Source organism: Protomyctophum parallelum, assembly GCF_964188405.1.
Source record: "Protomyctophum parallelum genome assembly, chromosome: 2".
Taxonomy (NCBI): domain Eukaryota; kingdom Metazoa; phylum Chordata; class Actinopteri; order Myctophiformes; family Myctophidae; genus Protomyctophum; species Protomyctophum parallelum.
In genome coordinates, this window is record NC_139699.1 from 39,350,537 (window position 1) to 39,373,834 (window position 23,298).

Here is a 23,298-nt window from a genome sequence, read left to right on the forward strand (position 1 = left end):
ACGCTCTGTGCGGCTGCTGTGAGCGGTTGGTTGGTGTTGGGCACGCTCTGTGCGGCGGCTGTGAGTGGTTGGTTGGTGTTGGGCACGCTCTGTGCGGCTGCTGTGTGTGGTTGGTTGGTGTTGGGCACGCTCTGTGCGGCTGCCAGGGGGTGATTTGTTTTGACAGCTTCTCTCCTCTGATGGCATAGAGTGGGGCGGAGGTAATCACTCGCTGTCAATACGTGATTTTAATTAGCACAACTCATTAGGCTGCCTCAGCAACCAACGCGCCCGCTGACTCTTTTGCTCTGCTGTGTGACTGTACGACGTACGTACGTACGTACGTGTGCATGCGTTTGTTTGTCTGGAGATCTGCTGTTTTTCCACTTCCTCCGTTCTGCCTCGGTCGATCTCGCCCTGTCGTAATCCACACACTTACATCCCGTCTATTATTTCCTTTTTTGCGTACCATCGAATTGAGCAGTTAAGTACTTCCAAAAAGCCAGATGCAAGTAATGATATAATGTCCTCACACATTTTAAAGTTGAAATGCCATTGCACATTAATGGGGAAACGACTCGAATTGCCATCAACTCCTTCTGTCTGTCTGTCTGTCTGCCAAGATCACCCCCCCCCCTAGATCACATTCATGCTCCAGTATTTATGGCCACATCCACATGGAGACGAAAATGTCAGTCGTTTTCAAAAAGTTTACCATACACACGGAATTGCCTCAAGAAATCCACGTGAAACCAGTCCACTAAAAACTATATGCTGTAAGTGCTGCTGCTAAGCCGCCACAAAGCACCAAAAAGAGAGAAGAAGACATGTGCATACAACTCATGCGACGTAAACGATAACAAGCGGAGAAAGCTGTTCTCCGTGTCCACTTGTTGCTGACTGTGGTCGTATAGGAGCAGTGCTGTAAAAGCCCTATCCCACTCAGCTTCTACAGCACGAACGCACCGCTGACGGATGCCGCCATCTTTGTTTGCGGATTCGCCTAAAACGTCTTCACCTGGACGGCGCCTAAGAGAATATAATTTATTGTGGAGTGAGTGTCGTACTACTTTTGCAGTTTTTGCAATTTTATTATATATGTGACTGGTTGTTTGAGCGCAAACCGTGGTAACCTCCAACAGTTTGAGTTAAAATAACACTTAAGAATTTATCTTTGTGGCTTATCAAGGAAAGTTCTGTCAGTTTCTCGGGGGTGGTGAGTGAAACGAAGAAGCAGAAGTGGGGGGTACGGGGGGGGGGGGGGGGGGGGGGGAGACGAGATAAAGGGTGGGAGCGCTTGAGAGCGAATTAATAATTTATACAGGATTCCTGGAATTGTTTGCCAAGGTAGTGATGATGGCTGACTTGTCAATGAGCCAAAACAAACTGACTCAGAGAACACAGACAAAAAGAGAGAGTTTGTTGAGGTTACTGGAGGCTGCGAAACATGCCTTATTATGATAGCCAGGCGAGGATCGCTGGATGAACAGCGCTGCACAATTAGCGTGTGTTTACTGAAACAACTTGCACTGGTGTGTGTGTGTGTGTGTGTGTGTGTGTTAGTTCCACAGTTTCTCTTGGCACATTAAATCATGACTGAGATAAACGTCTGTTCCGTCTTGGTTTGCATTTTGCATTTGCAACTGGATCGCAATTTGTTGGAAAGTGGTACACATTTAGGATGTGGGCATCTATATTGTATGCATTTTGCACTTGACATGTTATTCTTCTGCTTACACATATGCCTACACATATTCTTCGACCTACATATACATCATGTCCTACCTAGTATGAGCCAAAAGGGAAGGGGATCAATGTCACGTGATTCTTTTTTTGACCCCGCAAAAACTGTGTCTCAAATAATATGATTATTGGCAGAATCGCGGGAAAGTTAGAATATGTGGTGGTCCCGTTTTCATATTTCACTGCATCGGTGGTTGTTGCAATCATCAGCACTACAATACTTCCCCATGTGTTGCGCTATGACGAAATAAAGCCATAAACCTGTGTGTACGTTCCCGTAAACCATAAACCTGTGTGTACGTTCCCGTAAACCATAAACCATTAACCTGTGTGTACGTTCCCGCATGCAATTCCAATGGTAAGCAAAAACTTATGTTCTTGCTAATCAGGGTCTGGAGACTGTCTGTTGGCCTCTGTTAAAAATCTGATTCCACGGCTACGGCCAATCAACAGCGTTTCAACTCGATGATGTCAAACAACAGCACCAGACCAAACAAACACACATGGCTGCCCCCACCGCGGTATCGCTCTGATAAATAGTATCTTTACAGAAACGACAGGGTAAAATATGTCGGATGATGATGTTTCTAAAAACCTGTTTGTTAACATGCTAGTAGCGCTCACATCTGCTCTGCTACTATTTTAATTGGTTGGTCTGAACCAATCGCTGAAGACTTCCGCTTTGGCAACGCCCATCCCAGAAACGGCTGCCATGGGAAGGGCTTTCAGTCTGGGTGTCAGGCTAGTCTTCCTTAAGGGCGATTCACACTATGGTCCCGGGTGCGCACTCGGGACCACTTGGCAGATGTTGTGGTAGTGTGAATGATGCGTACCGGTCCCGGAGCGGATCGCCCAACCGTCCCCGGGACCGCATGGGGGTCTCTGGACCGTTGAAGTGTATTCAGATATGGATCGTTCCAATGTGAATGCATGCGTACCTAAAGAAGGAAGTGGACTGTTTTTTTTAAGAACGTGACATAATCTCTAGTCGACGAGCCAAGTGTCAACAAAAAAAACACACAGCCGCTGCACGACACGTAACACCAGCGCATTTCTCAACGCCGCCCGTCTCCTGTTGAATCTGCGTATACAGGAAGCACCGCAGAACGCGCTGATCTTATTCTGCGAACTACACGTGGCTCTTGGGCTTTGCTTGGCATAGTTTCCAAAGTAAAACAAAATAATAATAATGCTAAAATAGAATCCATAGAAAACTAATATCAAACACGATACTGGCGCACAGAACTGACTGACACAGTGAATAGCAGGCAGGCTGACAGTGAAGTAGTATAACGGAAGAAAGAGGCAATGCAATGCAGTGTGTCTGGATTTATTTGAGACAATGTCGCAGAGTTGATGGTCAGTGTCTGGGCGTGCCAGCCAACAAGCACACCGTCATCTGGAGCATTAAAGTGTGTTATGCAAGTGTACCCGGGTGCGCTGTTGATTCTCGGGCAATGTGAATCATGGCCATCGGGGACCAGGCAACCGTATTCGGAAACGGTTCCAATGAAACGGATTCAGTCTGTCTCAGTGTGAATTGCCTATAGGATATCTCCATAATTCAAGTATAATTAAAAATCACACCCGTTTGAAGTGAGGGGCGCTCTTATCATTGTACATCATGCATCATCATGCATCTCATACTGGCCAATCAGAATGCCTGTTGCCACAAATATTGTAATTGGCGGACATTTTACCTAATTTCTCCTTTCATTGTCAATGGCAAATATTGAGACTTTTGGGGTCAAAAGCTGTATATAGGAACAGGCTTGAGCCCCTCAAGAAAGGTAGCCCACCTTTGATTGTCTTCCCCCCCCCCTCACACAATCTCTCTCTCTCTCTCCTGCCAGAGAAGAAGATGGAGTTAAGTCCCAAATTGCTGTGTCCTCCTCAACCCCATCGTATGCCACTTGTTTTTCTCAGCAATTGAATCCTCGTCATAGTCTCTCCTCTCCACTCAGGGGCTAATGCCTGGAGCGACACACAGCCAAATGGCTTTCAACGCGCCATTGACAGGCATGGGATGGGGAGGGGGAGGGGGGGTCATTGTAGAGAGGGCCTCTCCAAGCTCTGGCACTGCTAGCTAGACAACACTGAGTACCTGTAATTGTGGAGCTGCAGTGAAAAGCCTCCGTGAGCTCAAGGGCTTCTGTTTTTCAACGGCTTAAAGTGACAATAAACTCTATTTCCAGCTGCTGTGTATTTCTCTGCTGCTAAAAGCACTCTGGGGGGGGGGGGGGGGGGAGAAGAATGGTGTGCCCGTGAAAGGAATGAGTCATTTTTTGGAGTGAGGAGACTCATAGCGTGATGATGTATTTGGGCTGTTGACTTCGATGCGACTGTCAATATAACGTGTAAATGGGTTATAGATCCATTTACTGATCTGTTCCGTTCTTTGGAAAACGGGTGTGTACTTTTGGGAGGAATGTCGGAACTTGGCGAATCACACCGATTGTGAGTAGGGTTCATCGCCACGCCGGCTTGTGGTGGACATTTCTGTCAAATTTCTGTTTTTACACTTCCTGATTTTGAAGTGAAACGGCTTTCAAAATAAGACGGTTCTCCGTTGAAATGAATGGTGGCAGTTCTCGAGTATAAATTCAGCCACTTCATGACGGCGGCGAATAAGAATAAAAATACTACATTCAAGCTGTTTTATGTTGTGGATATGGGCCAACATTTTAAACGGTGCATCCCTAGCTTTGGAATAAAGAGGCACTGCTTTTTCAAATTCAGTGTTTATGAACCTTTTTCAGAATGGACATGGGCCATCCCTAGTTTCGTCTGATCCTGTATCATTGTATCTAGTCGTCTCTAATGATGGCAGCTTTTGAGTCTCCACAGAGCGATCCCCACCTGTGTTGAGACTCCAATCCCTCCCTCCCCACCCACCCTCTGTCAAGATGGAGCCTTGCAGCCTCACAACAGACCCCCCCCTCCCACCACCCTCATACTAACCATTCATCCCTCATTAATTCCCCATGCCGATCAGTTCGACAGGCCGAAAATTCAATTTAATGACCTGCCTCTCTGGGCTGCACCATAATATGATTTAACGGGCTTGTTCTGGTCAGAAGCCCAGGCGGGGTTTCATTTACATAACCATCATCCCCGGCCCACGCACCAGATAGGGTTGCCCCGGCAACGGAACAGAAAGAGGAGAGGGGGAAAGGGGGGGGGGGGAGTTAGGAGGAGGAGATTAGACGTTGGCGCTAGTAGGAAAGAGGAGGTCAAATGGAGAGAGTGGAGCGGGGTCGAAGGTCACACACAGGGTTGTGAGATAATTCTAGGACGGGCAGGCCGGGAAAGCCCCCCCCCCCCACACACACACACACACACATACACACACGGCTCCAAAATAAAAGGAGCTATATAATCATTGTGCCAAAGGCCACTGGCACATCCTCTTTTTCCTCTCCTCCCCCCTTTACCCATTTCACAGTTGAACAAGGTTTGTGATGTATGTGGTGTGTGTAAGAGAGGGGGAGGGGGGCGAGAGGAATGCCTCAATCTAAAAAGAAGGGGATAGATGAGATGACCACATCACCCCATAACCCACCTGCTGAACCATCTGCCCCCGATCCCTCTGAATCAATTAGTTCACAACCCTTGGCTCAGTCAGACCAGATTACCCAAATGTCAAACCAGGGGATTTGTCTTTCCTCTCCTCTCCTCCTCCCTGTGTCTGCTTCTTTGAGAGGCATGGATTTTGAAGATTACGTCACATGGCAGCCAAGTCTAAGGACTTTTTTATGCACTTATGACGTAAATTGCTTGCCTGCCAAGTCTATGGATTTTAATGTTTATGACAGTGTTTGTTTAGAGCACTTTAGAGAATACTTAAAAGCCAGCCATGTCTATGGACTTTGTTTGTTTAGGGCACTAAAGGACGACGTAAGACGTCATGTGGCCGATATAAATACAGTGGGCACACCTCACTTCACATGAGAGTGATTTATTTGTATTTGTTTTACATTATGTCCTTCCTCTGTACCTTTTGTGTTTCCCCCAACCCACTCACTGTGGAAACTAGAGATTTTAAAAAGGAAATGGATTTGAGAGCGATCTGTCTGTCTGACGTGGGACATCCAAGTGCACAGCTCAGCTAGGCAGCGCTACAGAGTATCCATTTGTCCAAAACGAGGCACTGTAAAGTGCTCTGTGTTGCAGTCTCAGCCCTGCAGTATCGTCTGACTCTAATATCCCCCTCGCTCGATGCCACTGATAGCTCTGACAGATAGGCCCAGTAAAGTAACCTGTCTGCCTTGATTTACACAGGTGGAAACGCTATTCACATTTTGTTTTATTTGAGTAAAAGTATCAATTCTGCACCGTAGAAATAGTCTTGTGACAAGTAAAAGTCCGGAATTCAAAATGTACTTGAGTAATAGTACAAAATAATAGGTATCAGAATGTACTTAAAGTACCAAAAGTAGAAAGTACTCATTTTGCAGCATGTTCCATTTCACAACTTTCCAAATGTATAAACATATTTTGAAAGTAGCATATCAAATGGTTGAAATGTATGTTGGGCTGAAGTGGTTAATGTATTATTGTAATTATAATCTATACATATCTACAATGTAACTAAGGTTTTTAGGAGTAAAAGTACAATATTTGCATCTGAGATGTAGTGGAGTAGAAGTAAAAGTATGGACAATTGGAAATATTCAAATAAATTACAAATGGCTTCCAAATTGTTCTTAAGTACAGTACTTAAGTGAATGTACCTACTTCTACTACTACTACTTACTTTCCACCACTGTTTATTCCTCCAGCCTGCACCCCCCTCAATGCTGTAATTATAAAGCATGGCCTTCGTTAAGGCCTTCTCCAGCCAGATGGTATTAGCATATTTCAACCTCCTAATGCCATTAGACCTCGGGTCTAATGGCAGCAGGAGAGAGGAGGGGAAAAAATTTGGTTTGGTTGTAACTGTGTCCATTTAGTTAAGAAATGGATGGTCTTTCCAGACAGAGATTGGGAAGATTATGTGTCAGAGAGAGAGAGAGAGAGAGAGAGAGAGAGAGATGGAGAGAGAGATGGATGGAGCGTGAGTGAGAAGCCCTTGGCCTAAAGTATACCCAGAGACTATAATTCTAACATTTATTCTCTTTCATTTGTTCCAGACGGAGATCGCCAAACGTCTCAATGCAATCCTGGCTCAGATCATGCCTTTCTTGTCTCAAGAGGTGAGTAGTGGTGCCCAAGGAAGTCCACTGACGTTTCCCAAGCAGAATATGTATAGGATAGAGCGAGTGCAATGAAAGCTACATGAGTTGGCCGTGGTGCAGACAGAGGCATCTACGGCGGTTAACACTCAGAGCGCCAGGCAGCGCCATAACCCGCGGCACCGCGGGTTATAATAATTACCCATTGGAACGCCAAACCTGCGGTGCCGCGGGTTATAAGCTTTATTATATCAAAATCGACCGGCAGAAGCCAAACGCATACATCTAGTGCTGCCCAGATTGCTAGGTAACGCCTTCGTCTCTCTCGGCACAAGATGGAATGCGCACGCATCCAATAGGAAGTCTGTCTTTTTGTCAAATCCGTCCGGCGTTCAGATGTGAATAGTGATTTTTGATCGCATCGCGGCCGACATATTACCGTTTCTGACGAAAGATAAACTACATCGCCAGCTGCTAAGACGACAATGTGCTTTCTGTTTCGTCTCTGTGAGGTGTGTGACACACACGCGAGCGGGGCTCATATACAGTTGATGTGAATCACGGCGCTGAAGTACCCAGACATGAACACTAGAGACGCTAGATAACACACTTCAGAGTGGAGTTTCTCTTTGCATTCAGGTAGTGTTGCATGCGTAGGGATCGCTGCTGCATTCAGAGATAGTGAGGCTGTACCCAGTGCACTCTGAGATACTTGATGCTCTGAAGGAAAGAAAACATTACATCATGAGCAATTTGAAGTATGGACACATTTCCTGAGGCTAATGGTATGCAAATATTTCCATGGTTGCTGCTTCAACATGTAACATCTTTGTAAATCTAATCTGTGTTTGTGTGTGTGTGTGTGTGTGTGTGTGTGTGTGTGTGTGTGTGTGTGTGTTTCAGCATCAACAGCAGGTGGCGCAGGCTGTTGAGCGAGCTAAGCAGGTGACTATGACTGAGCTTAATGCTATCATCGGGGTACGTGGACTTCCCAATCTGCCTCTCACCGTGTGTATACCCCTCTTCTTATTTAATTTTTGAGCGTTGCCAACCGCTCTCATGAGTGACGGAGTGTGTATGCCTGCATGTCTGAGCACGACCCGTTGGCCCCTGTATGTCTAAGCAAGACCCATTGACCCCTGCAGCTGATGCTGATTGGGGTCGCGTTCAGGACACACACACACACACACACACGGTTACACAAAATTAACGGGTGGGCACCTGCCATTGATAATGAATGGACAGTTTTGGGTGTTTGTGTAAACTGTAAACACAAACATTACATTAATGCAAACATGAATGTGATTGGCTGGAATGACATTTGTGATATTTGATTGGCTGAGCACGGAATGTGATGTATGATGATAAGAGCGCCTCTCACTTCACATGGGTGTGATTTAGTTTTTATTATCGGCACATGGGGTGGGGGTGCATACCAACAGTTCGACAGGCATTAGTCCGACAACACCGTCGCTCCCGACATGCGCGGCTGGTTACAACTAACCCGTGGCAGGTTAAAATTAACCTGTGGCTTCCTGTGATGTTAGGTTTAGGGTTGGGTTTTGGGTAGGGTGTAGGACTTTTTAATATCGGACCAAACAAATGCACCCCATGGTATGGGGTAAATTTATCAAATGCCGAGTCGTGTGTGTGTGTGTGTGTGTGTTGTATCACTTGCCTCTGAGCATTTTGTTTGTATACTTTCTTGACCATATTCAGACATTTTGCTCTTACTCTATGTATAACGTAACCTTTGTTATTATAACATAAGAACACAATTTCCGCGGATATTGTAACATTAATTGAAATAAACAAATTATTTGAGAGCACTTGAAACATACATTAGTTGTGTTGGCTCTCTAGCCTCGCATTTCATTGAAAATGAGAAGCTTTATCTTACAATAAGTGTACCACGCTGTTTGCCCCACCGACTTCAAATTTGACACAAGCGTTCCACACCACCACAGGGGGTGCAGTGCCCAGCCTTGAGTCGGTCCGATACACAGTTGTCCAGAACCGCCGCAAAAGGTTCTGGTCAGGCTCTGCTAGTTGACCTAATGAGCCTAAGTCCCCTCACCTGTAGAATTCCCTGCCTCTGCCTCAGCCACAGACCTCTCCCTATTTGGGCACAAAAGGGACGGTGCTATGACGACGGGTATTTCTCGGTAACGATGGAAGTTGGAGATCCATGCCCCACCCGGCTAAGCAGTACCCGTGTCAGAGTACCTGTTCCACCCATCTGTCTGTGTCCCTTTTATGCCCATATTTGGATATTTCTGTATCAGTCTCTGTGTCCCTTTATTCCTATATATGGAGTTCTGTGTCAGGCATGCCCAAACAGGGAGTGTATATGGACCATGGCCAGGGCCCCTGTCCAGAGCCCGGCCAGAGGCCATTTGTGGCGGTTCTGGACAACTGTGGATCTGACCGACTCGACACCGGGCACTGCAATTCCTGTGGGGGTGTGGAACGTGTGTGTTGAATTTGAAGTCGGTGGGGCGAACGGTTCTCTAGTTACGTGCATTACAGCAGTACACACGTACAGACAGACAGACGTACAGACAGACGTACAGAGACGTGGTGCATTTATAGCTAGATTTCTACATTAATCAATGTTAAGAACCGTATCAGATTGCGTCAAATTGCCCCTATTCAATCGTATCATTCCTGAATCGCATCGTAGTTCATGCATCTAGATGTGTATCAGATCGTCTCATATGGGAGAGACACACACCCCTGTTGAAAGCCTAAAATGTAATTTATTGACCTTGAATTACTGGTACAGCCCTGTTTCCACGACCAAGAAGACTTTGTGTTACTGATTGGGTTTCCAATCTCTCAGATCACACTGCCCATCTGTTCTCATTTAAAAGCTAAAAGGGCTAGCTGGTTTTTAATAGCTCGCTTGCACCCAGATGGTCTGCTTAGCTGACCCCTTTGATTGGCCCTCTGTGGTAGAGGTTAGCTAGCGGTTAGCCCGTCACCGGTAGTGGAGGTCAAGTATAATGAGAGACAGATATTGGAATTCAATTAAGGTAAATGAGCCAGGAGCGTAGCCCCTGTTTTCAAGGTAATTACTTCCTCTTCCCTCCGTATTTCACTCAATGAGACCCCTCCCTTTTCTCTATTAAGGCAGGCCAGGGCCTCCAGCTCAAGAGCGTTGCCAGGACATGGCACACACGCACACCACAAAAACATAGACGGGAACGGGAAAACTGACTTTAATTAGTTAGGACAAAGAGGTGGCAGGTGATCAATCTCTCTCTGTGTGTGTGTGTGTGTGTGTGTGTGTGTGTGTGTGTGTGTGTGTGTGTGTGTGTGTGTGTGTGTGTGTGTGTGTGTGTGTGTGTGTGTGTGTGTGTGTGTGTGTGTGTGTGTGTGTGTGTGTGTGTGTGTGTGTGTGTGTGTGTGTGTGTGTGTGTGTGTGTGTGTGTGTGTGTGTGTGTGTGTGTGTGTGTGTGTGTGTGTGTGTCATGACTCGCTGATATTCAGAGGCTGACAGGTTTTGGCAGCTTGCTGTGGCAGTTAGGAGACAAAATAGATTACACTTATATGCACGTGCGCGGCCGCTCGTATACACACATAAAAACTCGTCAGACACTCTCAACTCTTAACCTCTGGCTGAATCCCAAAGCCCCAGTCTGATGTTTGCCAGCAAAAGGCCTTGGGTCTTATGTGAGGACATATAAAACCCTCTGATCCTCTCCTACCAGCTGAAGGTGACCAAATGGTCGATACACAACAACACTGACAGTTGGGACGGTTGGGATCCGGAACCTGAGGAACCGGATCCTGCATTGAGGAACCAGGAACGGTTTTTATCACACTTGTATGTGGACTTCACGTCTGCTATACAATTACAATACTGGTGGTTCTCAAACGTTTTAATTTCGAGGATCACCATAACAGTGTTATCTCATTGACCTAAATGGTGTCATATCAACGGGGATATCAACAGTGATGGAAAATTTTAGACTTAGAGTGACTTTACCTACGTTATTATGCTCAAAGCCGTTTCTAAAATAGTGACATCGTCGCATCACTAATAAATCTTTGGTATCTTCATGCATTTCTTGACAGAAAGTAATGTCTATGGTGGAGTTTTATGAAACAAAATCTTTGTGGATAGAGGATAATTCAAGCTTTCCGTACAGCTGCAATGTTGGTGAGTTTAATGTTGTTTAAAGATGTAGTGAAACGGAAATGGTGGGCATTTTATTTTGAAGTTTCAGCTTGAAACGCTGGCAACGCCAGGGGATTATTTCTAACCTATACGCAACCTATATACATATTTTAGCAAGATGATTACGTTTAAAACGAGTAATACACTGTCCGGATGTCATCTTCAATGAGATTAAAGTAGTTATTTAATCAAAACCAGCTGTGTTGGACGACAATGAAGCAATGAGAATCAAACTGGTGAGCTTAATTTGTATTGGCTTTTATTCATGTGGGCCTCGACACGTCATCACGCAGCACATTTTCATTTTCAGGAAGTAATTAAAAATATTTTTATAGACTTGATATAAATAAACACAAATGAGAATTTGCCCATTTCTTTGGCATCCATTGGCAATTTGGCATTAGGTATGCCCATATGATGACCACGTATATGGTCTCAAAGTGTGAAAAACTTATTTTTCATTACACTACACAGCTGTTTTCACTACTTATTTATTCATTTATTCATATTATTAATGGAGTTTCTTAGATTTGTTTTAAACGTCATACATTTTGGAATATATATTTTAAATGTAGACGTTATATGGGTCAAGTCGTGACCCATAAAAATTGGTCTGTGAACCAATTTTTGTTTGGGGAAAAAGTGTTTTTAGAAGATCCTACCCTAGTGCTGTTGTTGCATGCCAAGTATTTTGTTCACAGGGAGCTGCTGGAGCCAAAGCATGGTTTGGGTGTGTCTGGAGTAGCTGTAGCTGGCAATGGCCAACTTCGTCTTGGGTCTATGATGTTATTGGATGAAATTTGAATCAGTGAGAGAACACCTAGACCTGAGAATTGTAACACAGCCAGTGCGTCAGAAATTTAAGTTTGCACTTTTTGGCTCACAATTTGGTTCATAGCTGTTTCAAGGCATCAGTCATACGCGGGAAGCTATTTCAAAGCATTGGCTTCGTAGTGGATGTTAGTCAGTCTGGCATTTTGCTGCCTCTGCCTGCCAGACTTGTTGGCTGGTGTGCCTGTCAGTCGGTATGTGCACTGCCAGTGGTGGGAATGCTTGTTCCACACCTGACACACTATCTTTCTGTGTGGGAGGCAGCTTTGCCTAATAGCTGGCTTTATAATTGCCCGTTTCCTGTTGGAAGTTGCCTTTTTGCTAGGGCGGCATTCATTTACACACAGATGAAAAGAGAGAGATTGTGCGAAACAAAGCCAGCCAGCTCTTTATTGAATCGGAAGTGTTATATTTTTTCTTATTTATTTTCTCCGCTCCTTTCTCCTCCTCCGTTACCCTTATCTCTCCTCTGCCGTCTTCTCAGCTGTGGCGCGTTAATGAGGCTGCTTGATAATGATCCCTGCATGCTTTTCCTCATTAGGCGTGCTCAACAGGGACGAGCCTGCTGCCTCCTACCCGACGCTCGCTCCCTCGCTCGCCTTTCCCTCGCTTGTTACCTCTGAATTTTGCCTTCCCTTTTTTGTTTTGTTCCCGATCTCTTTGTTTTTCTGTCTCATCCCCTTTTTCACAACAAATGATGTCTCTACCTGGCATACCGATACAAGATTGATTAACAATCGTGCGTCTAAGTTGCTTCTAGGCTTCCACATCCAGTTTCAGTTTAATGAGCCTGCTGCATAATGCCCCCCTCCCCCCTCTCATAGGAGTCGGAGCCCCCTATTGTCTTTTTAGCGTCTTTCCCCCCCCCCCCTTTAATGATTGCACGGTGAGAAATGCTACTGCTGTTGTGCTTTGTTAGGACTAGTTAACCACAACAGCAGAATATTTATTTTCCTTTGTTTTTTTTTGTTTTCCTTCCCTTTTTTGTTTTGAAGACACAGTTGATGGATGTGGTGAGTGTTGTTTAACCTGGTTTTAAAGCACTCTCTTCCCTCTCTTGCTTGAGTGGATATTTAACTCATTCCCAGACAGAAGCGCTCTCTCCTCTGTCTCCCTCTGAGGTGTGTGTGTCCTCTAGCCCAGTGGTTCTCAACATGCTGGTCAGGACCCCCACATGGTACCTAAAACAATCACACCCGTGTGAAGTGAGGGGCGCTCTTATCATTTTGTGTAGGACAAAAATTACCGATTTGCTCGTCTACATATGACGTAAATTCTCCATCCATTGTCAATGTGTAGGGCAGTTCAAATATGATTATTTGGGGGTGGGGGGCTGACATTTTGTCTAAATTAACCGCACTGACCGGAGCAGCAGACATGCTAGCTGTGAAAGGTTTACATGTGTCAATGGCAGTCTGCACGTTGGATTGAAATGACGTATACTGTTTGTGCGTCAATGGCAGTGAATGAGGTGTTACTTGAAGAACCAGATGGCATTCTCTTCCCAGCCAACCCAACTTGTCCTGTGTCTTGTGTCTCTCTCTCTCTCTCTCTCTCTAAACAACGGCAGCAGCAGCAGCTCCAGGCCCAGCACCTCTCCGCCCACGGCCACGGACCCCCTATCCAGCTGCCCCCTCACCCCTCAGGACTGCAGCCACCTGGCCTCCCGCCCGTGACGGGTGCCGGCTCTGGCCTGCTGGCGCTGGGTGCCCTGGGCAGCCAAGCCCACTTACCGGTCAAGGACGAGAAGAACCACCACGACCTGGAGCACCGAGGTGATGAGCGCCACCTGTTGGTTTGTTTGTTTCAACACATATGTAACAACATAGTGCAGTGGTTTCCAACCTTTTATCACGTTGAGGTATTTGATTATTTGAGCCACAGACCGACAGATTTAGCCTCTCAGACTCAAAATGTACAATATTTTGTTATCGCTGCATAGGATTTTGTCCACAATTCCATGCTGTGTTTATGTTCTTGTAAATTAAGTAATGCAGGTGTTCAATAATATTTTTACTCTTAAGAGCGTAAAATGAAACCAAATGCACCCGTATCCGGTGTGAATCAGTTTTGATTTTCACACAGCAATTTCTTTATTTAGTTTTAGATCTGCTATTTTCAGAACACCCAGAGCACAAAACTCGTCTCGCTAGTCCCTCCCTAACAATTTAGTCTTACTTTTAGTCATCATAGCTTAGTTTTTGTTTGATTTTCATCTGTGAAAATAGGTAGTCACAGAACATTTTTCGTCGTAGTGTGAAGGCTCCTTTAGTGTTTTGTCTGATGACAATGCTGACACATTGATGACATCCATATATACTAACTAGTATTTTTGCTTCCCCCTCTCCCGGCCCATCATCCTTCCACTCTCCCCTGGTGAAAGAACGCGAATCAAGCACGGTACGTTCACGCTCTTCTTCAGTTCTTCATAGGCATGTAACGATTTTATCGTAAATCGATTCAAATTGATTCAATTAAAAATAGTTTGTATTTTGTCTTTTTTAGTTGGCTAGTGAATTGTGGTGTGTGTGTGTGATATGGAATGTGAGCTTACCATTATCACAGTAATCCTTAATCATATTCCATCATATCCAAGGGTTTTTGGAGATAAATTAGACAGACTGCAGTCTCTTTCAATTTAGAGCACTGCATCGTGTGTCTGTGACCAGCTGATGCTCGTTTACAGGAAAATCATTCTATTCTGCGTCCGTGTTGTTGTTTGTCCGTGCATATTGTGTGTCCGAGTGAGAGAGACACACACACACAGCATACATTTTGAACAAAGGCAGACAGTGTCTTTGACCACTCACTGCAATCGCTTGCAGCTGGCCCCGCTGTGATTGGCCAGTAGTCGCAGACCCACCGCAGTGGTGAAGTCAGTGACGTATCACGGCCACAAAGAACGGGCGTAAAGTAAACGGCAATTCCGCATACTCTGCATACGTCACAGTCTGGGACTTGACTAACCGAACCGTGCACAAAGCACAAAGTGGTCAAACACACACGTATCCCGGCCACAAAGAAGGTCTATGACTTGGCCACCTGAACCGTGGAAAGTGTGCTCTTCTCAATTGTATATATTGATATGAGTTGAATAGCTCAGAGGGGGATGTAAAAGGGAAAAAAATGCCTGGAAATAATTTTATGTTAAAAGAAGAATGTCAAATCGTATAGAGAAGCTAATATCGTGATTCAAATCGTATCGTGAGGTAAGTGAATCATTACATGCCTGGTTCTTCGGTCAACTCTTCTTCTTATCTGCTCCATCTCTCTTGACATTGACTCGCTCTGATCTCCTGCTCTGTTTGGTGATTAGGTGTACTTTGCATAGATCTTGTACGTCTAACCGCCAGACCGAAATCCTTGCCGTCTGTGTGAGAACACACACCTTTTGTACTCACAGGGGGAGGCGGGGGTGGGCTTTAAGCTGACTGAAATTGAATAATGAAGTCTGCCCAAATAAGCCAGTGCCATCTAATCCAGGTGGAAAATGACTCCTGAGCACTGTGGGCAGGGATTAGTACTCGGCTAGCCGCTTTTAATTTCAGGACAATTAAAATCGACTTTGACTGAGCCTCTCCCGCACTCCCCTCGCCACCTAGGAGGATTACTTTTACCTATATCCAATTCTAACGTCCTCATTGATGATCTCCCTGCTTGTACCATCTTTACTCTTTGCATCATCTGTCCCGTGTATATCCTGCCACATTGCTTCCAATATTAGTTATCTCTCTCTTGACTTTCCGTCTCCCTCTTGCTCACTACCCTCTCCTGTTTATCGGGGCTAGTTTAAATCTCCAGTTAGCCAGGGCGCGACGGCGCTCATTCAGATCTGTCGGATCTGCTCAGCCAGATTGAGTTCCCAGTGACTGCCTGGCCTGAATGGGCCCACTCATGTCTGAAGGGAACCAATCCCTACCTGTGCCTCTAACCTCAGTACACCAACACACAAGCATCGCCTTTCCTGTCCTGTCGCGCCGGGTCATCTGATAGGGCCGTTATTGAGTCTAAGCATGCCTTAAAAGGTCACAGGCTTAAGATGCTTGGGCTGACAAGACAGTCGGTGTGTGTGTGCGTGCGTGCGTGCGTGCGTGGGACAGACATACTGTCAGGGCTTAGGAGATATGTATCCCGTCAGTCAACCCCCCTCTTCTCTCCTGTCCCTTTATCCGAGGCTAACTGATGCTATTTGTCCCTTGTTTTTCTTCTCTTTTTTTGCTACAATGATACCATTCTTCATTTCCATCTTTTGAGCTGTACTGGAGAGATGAGGGAATCAGAGAAAAGAGGCCATGGATGGCTGAAAGAGTCAGGAGGAGTAATGTGGTTCATTGTGTGCCGGGCAGCCAAGGCAGACAGGCAGCCTCACAGTGCCTTTTGAAAAGGGGGGTGTGGGCAGTGTTGCTGCCCACATCCAGATGCTGTGAGAGAAACAAGACCAAAATTAGCTACTATTACAGGCCACATGAGCACTTAATGCATATATGCATCGGCTATTTGAAAATAGACTATCTACAAGCACAACACACGTGTTTGACGGTGTGGGCTTTGGAAAAAAGCAAATGTCAAAGCCCGTGATTGGTAGAGAATGACTTAATTCAGTTAATTTTTTTGCAACTGGGCTGGCCAACATACTGGCATTAATGCGCTCTGCCCGCCTGCCACTTTCACTCTGTATCTGTCTCTGTTTCTGATAGAGGTTGAGATTTGTTAGGCATGGCTGACAGCTTGGCTCACTGCTCTCCAGAGCGTTCTCTCTCTCTCTCTCTCTCTCTCTCTCTCTCTCTCTCTCTCTCTCTCTCTCTCTCTGTCTCTGTCTCTGTCTCTCTCTCCCCCCCCCCCCCCCCCCCCCCCTGCCTGCCTGCACACTTGGCAATGCCTCCCCACCAATGCCCAGACTATAAAAACCTTCTCTGCAGCCTCTGAGAGGATGCCAGCCTGTCCGGGCAATCGGGCATGCCTGCTAGTCAGGGTAAACCCAGTGCCACACTGCTAGGCTCACACTGGGTGCCAACTCCCTTTCCTCTTTATTTTATTTATTTAGCTTTTTTGTTGTTGCTTTAGCCGTTTGCTTTCTTATCTTTACTCTACTTCTTATATCCATCTTGTGTTAGCTTTTTTGTTGTTGCTTTAGCCGTTTGCTTTCTTATCTTTACTCTACTTCTTATATCCATCTTGTGTGTTAGCACAAATTTATGACTTATTTTGGGTACTTTTTGGACGCTATGGTGCCTGTATTTCTGCCCATTTCTCTGTGTCTTGTATTTGACTTTAATTGACTCTCTTCTCTCACTCCCTTTCTACTGTTTAGAGTGGTCATAGTACAGTAGGTTAAGTGCTGGCAGTTGCATAATGAGTGAGACTGCTGCTGACTTTCTTTGTATTTAGTTGTGCGTGGGACCGTGGGACGCAGCGCAGTGCATGTCTACCAGTGTTGTTTTCGTCAGGACTGACGATAACGTAAATTACGACGTCAACGCCCCTTTTTCCAGGACTAAGACGGACTAAAACGAATGACACTAAAATAATTCGGTACAAGACTGACGCTGACGAGCTAAATACCGTAGCTCTGTCTGATGACGATGACGAGACGTGTGTGTGTTATCGTTGACAAGACGAGGCTAGACGAAAATGTTAGTGGATTGACGAACAAAGTTTGTAGGGGTCCTGAAGTTGTGAATCGATATAATTCAACTAAACTGCGGGAAAATCACATATGTACAAGCCCAAAGCGCTGTGCATTGCGACGGGTAGATAACTTGTAGATCTGCTACTTCCAGCGCAGGAAGGGCGCATGCTTATGACGCTCTTTAACTATGCATCTGTTGCATCAGCAGGCAGCGAGTCCAGCGACAGACTCACAACACACGAGCAGCAGACGCGATGCACAGGGATGACAAAACTTTATTGCACACATCTGTGCTTTCATCCAAGCTTCCATAGCCTTTTAAATCTTATTTCCAATCCACGGGCACAAGCAGTGATATCAGGCAGCAGCTTCCACCCGATCTGTGGTGGTGTTGTGTTGTCTGACGAGGGAAGCTACTGCTAGCATGGGAGCTAACGTTAGTTTCTTCCATATAGTTAGAAGGAGTCCGCCTTAATAACACTATGTACTTTCCATCCGTTCCCCAACGCCTCACACTCGCTGCTGCGTTTACACGGACAGACAAATGGGAATATCATTTGGAGCTTTAACAATGAATGATAGACTACCGTTGCGTCTGCCTGTGTTTAATGCTCAGGGTTTCACTGTCCACAGCAGGCAGACCTGTCAAAATGCACTTCCCAAAATTCAGAGACATGCCACCAGCCACCACCTATAAATTCAAACCCACCTCTGGAATATTGCTATCTCAGTCCACTTTAATTTATTTTATTCCATAGTCTTAGTATTTCTCTAATAAAGTTGTTTTTATTTGTTTTCTCATGTTCTCCTTGAAAAGTGTCTAAGTACTCAGAGAAGCATTATATAAATAATATTATTATCACTATTATTATTACTACTTGTTTTATTGCCTATGCTTAAAAAAAGCTCACTGTTCAGGTCAAATAGGCCTATTGATATGCGATTAAAATGTGATTAATTGAGATTAATTAATCATAAAGCCTCCAATTAATTAGATGTTTTTTAATGGACGCATAAGTGTTTATTATTTAAGTTGGGTTTTGCCATAATCATGTCTTTTGCCATAATCAGGTAGCTTTACAACAAAGATGTATTCGGTTTTCGGCCAACTGTTTCCTATATTCGGTATTCGGTTTCGGCCAAGAATTTCCCTTTCGGTGCATCCCTAGATATTACCGGTATATGAAATAGCCTATCATACATTTTATTGTTATGTTATTATTTGCATCTGAACTCTCAGTTGAAGTTATATACCGGTATATTTGTGACCATTTGACTGAGGGACTGCCATTGTATTTTAATTTTTTTCATGTCATATGAAAGCAGGGAATCATATAGCTTCATATGACAATGACAACCTGTCAACCTTGATTCCAATGCCAATGTATTAGAAATGACTAAGACTGACTAAGACTAATTAAGCATTTTTCCAAATGACTAAGACTGACTAAGACTAATTAAGCATTTTTCCAAAAGACTAAGACTGACTAAATCTAAAAAATGCCTGCCAAAAACAACACTGATGTCTACGAGAGACTAGCCTGGGGTCCACCTACGCTTTCTATGGCATAGGCAGCTCCCGGGCCGGATCCGCCGGGAGAATCTAGACACAGCTGCGTGACATGAGACTGATTAATTAGAGCGACAGAGAGAGAGAGGATTTAACAAAGATGCAGACAATCCGAAATCAGCAGAGAGTGATCGACGTTTGCGCTAGATCTATGCCGAATTGAAGTGGACTCGGACCCAGACTTTTTTTTCCCTCCTTAATCTCAAGTTATTATATACAAGAATTAGTGGTACAACATAACTCCATTCTGAGTCCACCTCAGCTCTGAGCATGAGCGGTGGGGCTTATTCTTTTTGCTCAAGATTTTTTTTGTAGTAGATATTTATCTTTTGCCAAACGAGATTTCACCCATGATTTCGCCCAAAGTCTCTTTTAGCCGCCGTAGTTGGGAGAGATTTTGGAAAGATTTGTCATTAAGAACGACATATATCTATAAATAATATATTTGTTTGAGCAATAAGAATAAGCCATTTACCGCAAAACCTGCCCGCTCACGCTCTTGAGCTGTGGTGCACTCGGGATGGAGTTATAAAAGATGTGCACCTGCACCTTTCAATCTGGGATATAACATCAAGATTAAGGTAAGAGAATGCCTTGTACGGAATTCTCCTTTAAGGCTCTGGGACAAGATAACATGATGTTGTTTACAGCATGTTTTTCTACACACATTCCAAACCCCACTTGCCCCGTTCATCACCCCAATGCTCAGTGAGCTAATATTATGATCTTCTAATGGCCTTGTGTGTGTGTGTGTGTGTGTGTGTGTGTGTGTGTGCACGTGTGTTTACACAGCAGCACGCAGGGACGAGATCCAAGGGAATTGTGAATCTCTCCCACATCGGGCGCGTTTGTTCAGCTGCCCTTCTGTTTCCTCCTGGTGACAGGAGGGCTCAGCTGTCCAATCACAATCCTCTCTGTATGGGACTATGCACAAAAAACAATTTCACCCACTTTTTCTTACCTGTAAAACTTTGATGTGACAATAAAGCTGATTCTGAGGGTCCAATTCAGTTTGGGCGATTTAAACTCCATGTAGTCAGGGGATATTAATACAATCTGGGAATACATTTCTTACCAAGAATTTTCTTCACCAATGTGTTTGTAAAGGTGTCTACTAACATATGCCACATTGGTTTATATTCAACCACCCTAGGGGAATTTGACAGCTGCTGAAAGTTGGGGTACCATACAACCATTATACGGAAAAATGTTCTAAATTTCATTATGCTTTAAGTAGCATGTGGTGTGTCAAACTAGGGGGTTTTCGTCATTCTGAATCCATTCCAAGCATTAGTTTTGCACGAAAAACACTCCTTGGGCTAAAAATTGCCATAGCCGTCATCACAAATGTGATGAAGTCAGCCACTTGCCCTGGCTATGGCCAAACTAGGGGTTCTGAACCCATTCCAAGCATTATTTTTTACACGAAAGAAAGGCCATAGCCATGTGTCTAAATGTCTATGCAAAACTAATGCTTGGAACGGATTCAGAATCATGAAAACCCCCTAGTTTGACACGCCACATGCTATTTAAAGCATAATGAAATTTAGAACATTTTGCCATATATTGGCTGTTGATGGTACCCCAACTTTCAGCAGCTGTCAAAAATCTCCTAGGGTGGTTGAATATAAACCAGGATATGTTAGTAGACACCTTTACAAAAAGAAAATTCTTGGTAAGAAATGTATTCCCAGATTTGACATTATACTGATAATATTCCCTGACTAATGGTCAATGTTGGTGTGTGTGCGCGCGTGTTTTTTTTTTACTCAAGTACTTAACCCATTTACTGCCTTGGACGTAGAGCTACGTCATCTGGTGTTTTCAGTGATCACGCTAGAGGGCGCTCTTTGCCAACCCATGAATGATGAGTATTTCCAGTACTTTTACTTCCTACTCCACTACATCTCAGAGGAAAATATTGTACTTTTTACTCCACTACAATTATTTGAACTAGTAACTAAAGATTAGTTACTAGTTGCTTTGTATATTTTGATTATTATTACAAAACGTACATTAATAACTTCAGCATATACATTTAGGCCATTTTAAAAGAGACAATCTACAAGCTCAAAATGCGTACTGTCTACTTTTGGTACTTTTGAGTGTACTTTGATACCTATACTGTTACTCAAGTAATATTTTTAACACCAGACTTTCACTTGTTACAGAGTATGTCCACATTTCGGAATTGTTAATTTTACTTAAGTAACAAATATCTCTTTCCACCACTGCCTAGAGTAGACTTAAAGCTCACCATTTGATAGACTAGCTCTCTCTCCGGCTTTTCTCTGCTCTTCTGACAGGCTGTCATTTTGTAGTGGGTTAAAGCTGCTTTATGTCCACTAAACTGAAGAGCATTTGCACTGAATTGCTTACTCTTGTGCTTCCTCTAATCCACAGAGCAGTGGAGTTTATTTCCGTATAGAACTCGTGCAGATAGTTAACCAACATTAAGTTGTGCTAGAGTTTTGCTAATAACAATAAATGGAGAGCTTGCTGCCTGAAATCATTTAATCACAGTGAAACAATACTGAGGATTGTGTCCAATAATAGCTTTAAAAGGAATACATTTTTTGTCTGTTTATTGGCATTCACTGTAAATTAGGCAATAGAGCACCGAAGTCTGACTTAATGTACACATCCTACCTGGGTCAAGCCCCCAATATATTTAGTCTTTGTTTCAGACATCATAAATTATAAATGTATGTAGTTTTAGTTAGTGAAAAACGGTAGTCGGCGAATACTTTTCGTAAGTTCTAGTCGACAAACTAGAACTAACTGTTTTCACCTCTTTGTTGACAGAATAACTCGGTGTCGCCATCTGACAGCCTGCGGGCTGCTAGCGAGAAGCACCGCGGCTCCTCTGATTACGGCCTCGATTCCAAGAAGCGCAAAGTGGACGACAAGGACAGCATGAGCAGATACGTGAGTGTGTTTGCTTTCCTCTGGTATGCCTCGGAATCACTAACACTAAACTAAAACAAACACTGTGTGACACCATCATTGTAAAATGAGTGTGAATCATTTTGACAAAGTGGTGACGATTAATCTTGCAACAGCGTTCCTAACCCATTTTTGACGGGCTGCTGCGGCCATGTTTATCTCTGAAGCCGGGAATGCGTGCACGTCTCCTTGTAGTTTTGTAGTCTTTTTAGGAATGTGTGCACATCTCCTTCTAGTTTTGTAGTCTTAGGGAATGTGTGCACATCTCCTTGTAGTTTGTAGTCTTTTAGGGAATGCGTGCATGTGTGATTTAATACTATGTCTGTGTCTACACTTCGTAACGCCCACCTGCCTCTGATTGGCCTACCGACACTGCCCGTCTTACCAGACTTTCATCCGAGGTGGATAGTCTGGTGACACTGACACGAGATTACTCTGTTCGACACGGCAGCGTTCGACATGGCAACTCACACGCTTTAGTGTGAGTAGACCATTATGCTAGCAAGTAGGCTGGTCGAATTGGTGTCGAGCTTGTATTGCAATGTAAGAAGATTGCTCCGCCCCGCGGGCACCTAATACTTCTTACTACTAGTAGGGAGGGGCGTACTGGTAGTCTAGACACAGGCGTAGTATAGAATTAGGCTGCACGCACGTCTCCTTGTAGTTTTGTAGTCTTTTTCTGTACATTTCCGTATTTTTGGATTCAATTCTGTGAATAAAGACCTCAGGTTGTAGTTTCATAAAACTGCCTTAGGGTGTTAGAATCGGCCTCTCAGGTCTAAATGCTTTAACATTTGGCACCGGCCGGCTAACCTGTTATGTCTTAATTACAGGACAGCGATGGCGACAAGAGCGATGACCTGGTAGTGGACGTATCTAACGAGGTAAGTCACATTCCACAGCCTGACCGCTGCTGAAACTTTTACACAAGCTCTGTTGTCAAATGTCCACGGAGGCTTAGGATCTTTCACATGCCCCTGGTAAAAAAAAAATAGCGCGTTTCACAACAGTTTTTCTCCCACAAAGATGCTGAACAGATAAGGGTGTAATGATCACACACACATAACGTGTGTTTTGTGTACCCTGTAAAATACTGAGTGTTAATTTAACTCTGTTTTACATTGCATGTATGTGTATTTACCAGTGTTTGCACGTGTCCCCAGTTTGTTTGACCTTTCCGTGTACATGCCAGTGGCTTTCCACCAGTCTGTTTGCTCAGTCTCTCTCTCTCTCTCTCTCTCTC

General features: G+C 44.4%; 1 protein-coding gene across 5 annotated transcripts in view; it reads left to right on the forward strand.

Annotated features, from left to right (window-relative positions):
- The window catches only part of LOC310854877 (transducin-like enhancer protein 3-B), a 47,840-nt gene that overhangs the window by 12,942 nt on the left and 11,600 nt on the right, over positions 1-23,298 (forward strand). Inside the window, exons 6-11 of one of the 5 annotated variants that reach the window (XM_083759613.1) lie at positions 6,855-6,917; positions 7,800-7,904; positions 13,481-13,685; positions 14,294-14,310; positions 21,915-22,037; positions 22,889-22,939. In XM_083759613.1, coding sequence (XP_083615739.1) covers positions 6,855-6,917; positions 7,800-7,904; positions 13,481-13,685; positions 14,294-14,310; positions 21,915-22,037; positions 22,889-22,939 — 564 coding nt within the window. The remainder of the gene's footprint in view (positions 1-6,854; positions 6,918-7,799; positions 7,905-13,480; positions 13,686-14,293; positions 14,311-21,914; positions 22,038-22,888; positions 22,940-23,298) is intronic. The other 4 variants (XM_083759614.1, XM_083759615.1, XM_083759616.1 and 1 more) reach the window with 4 other exon arrangements.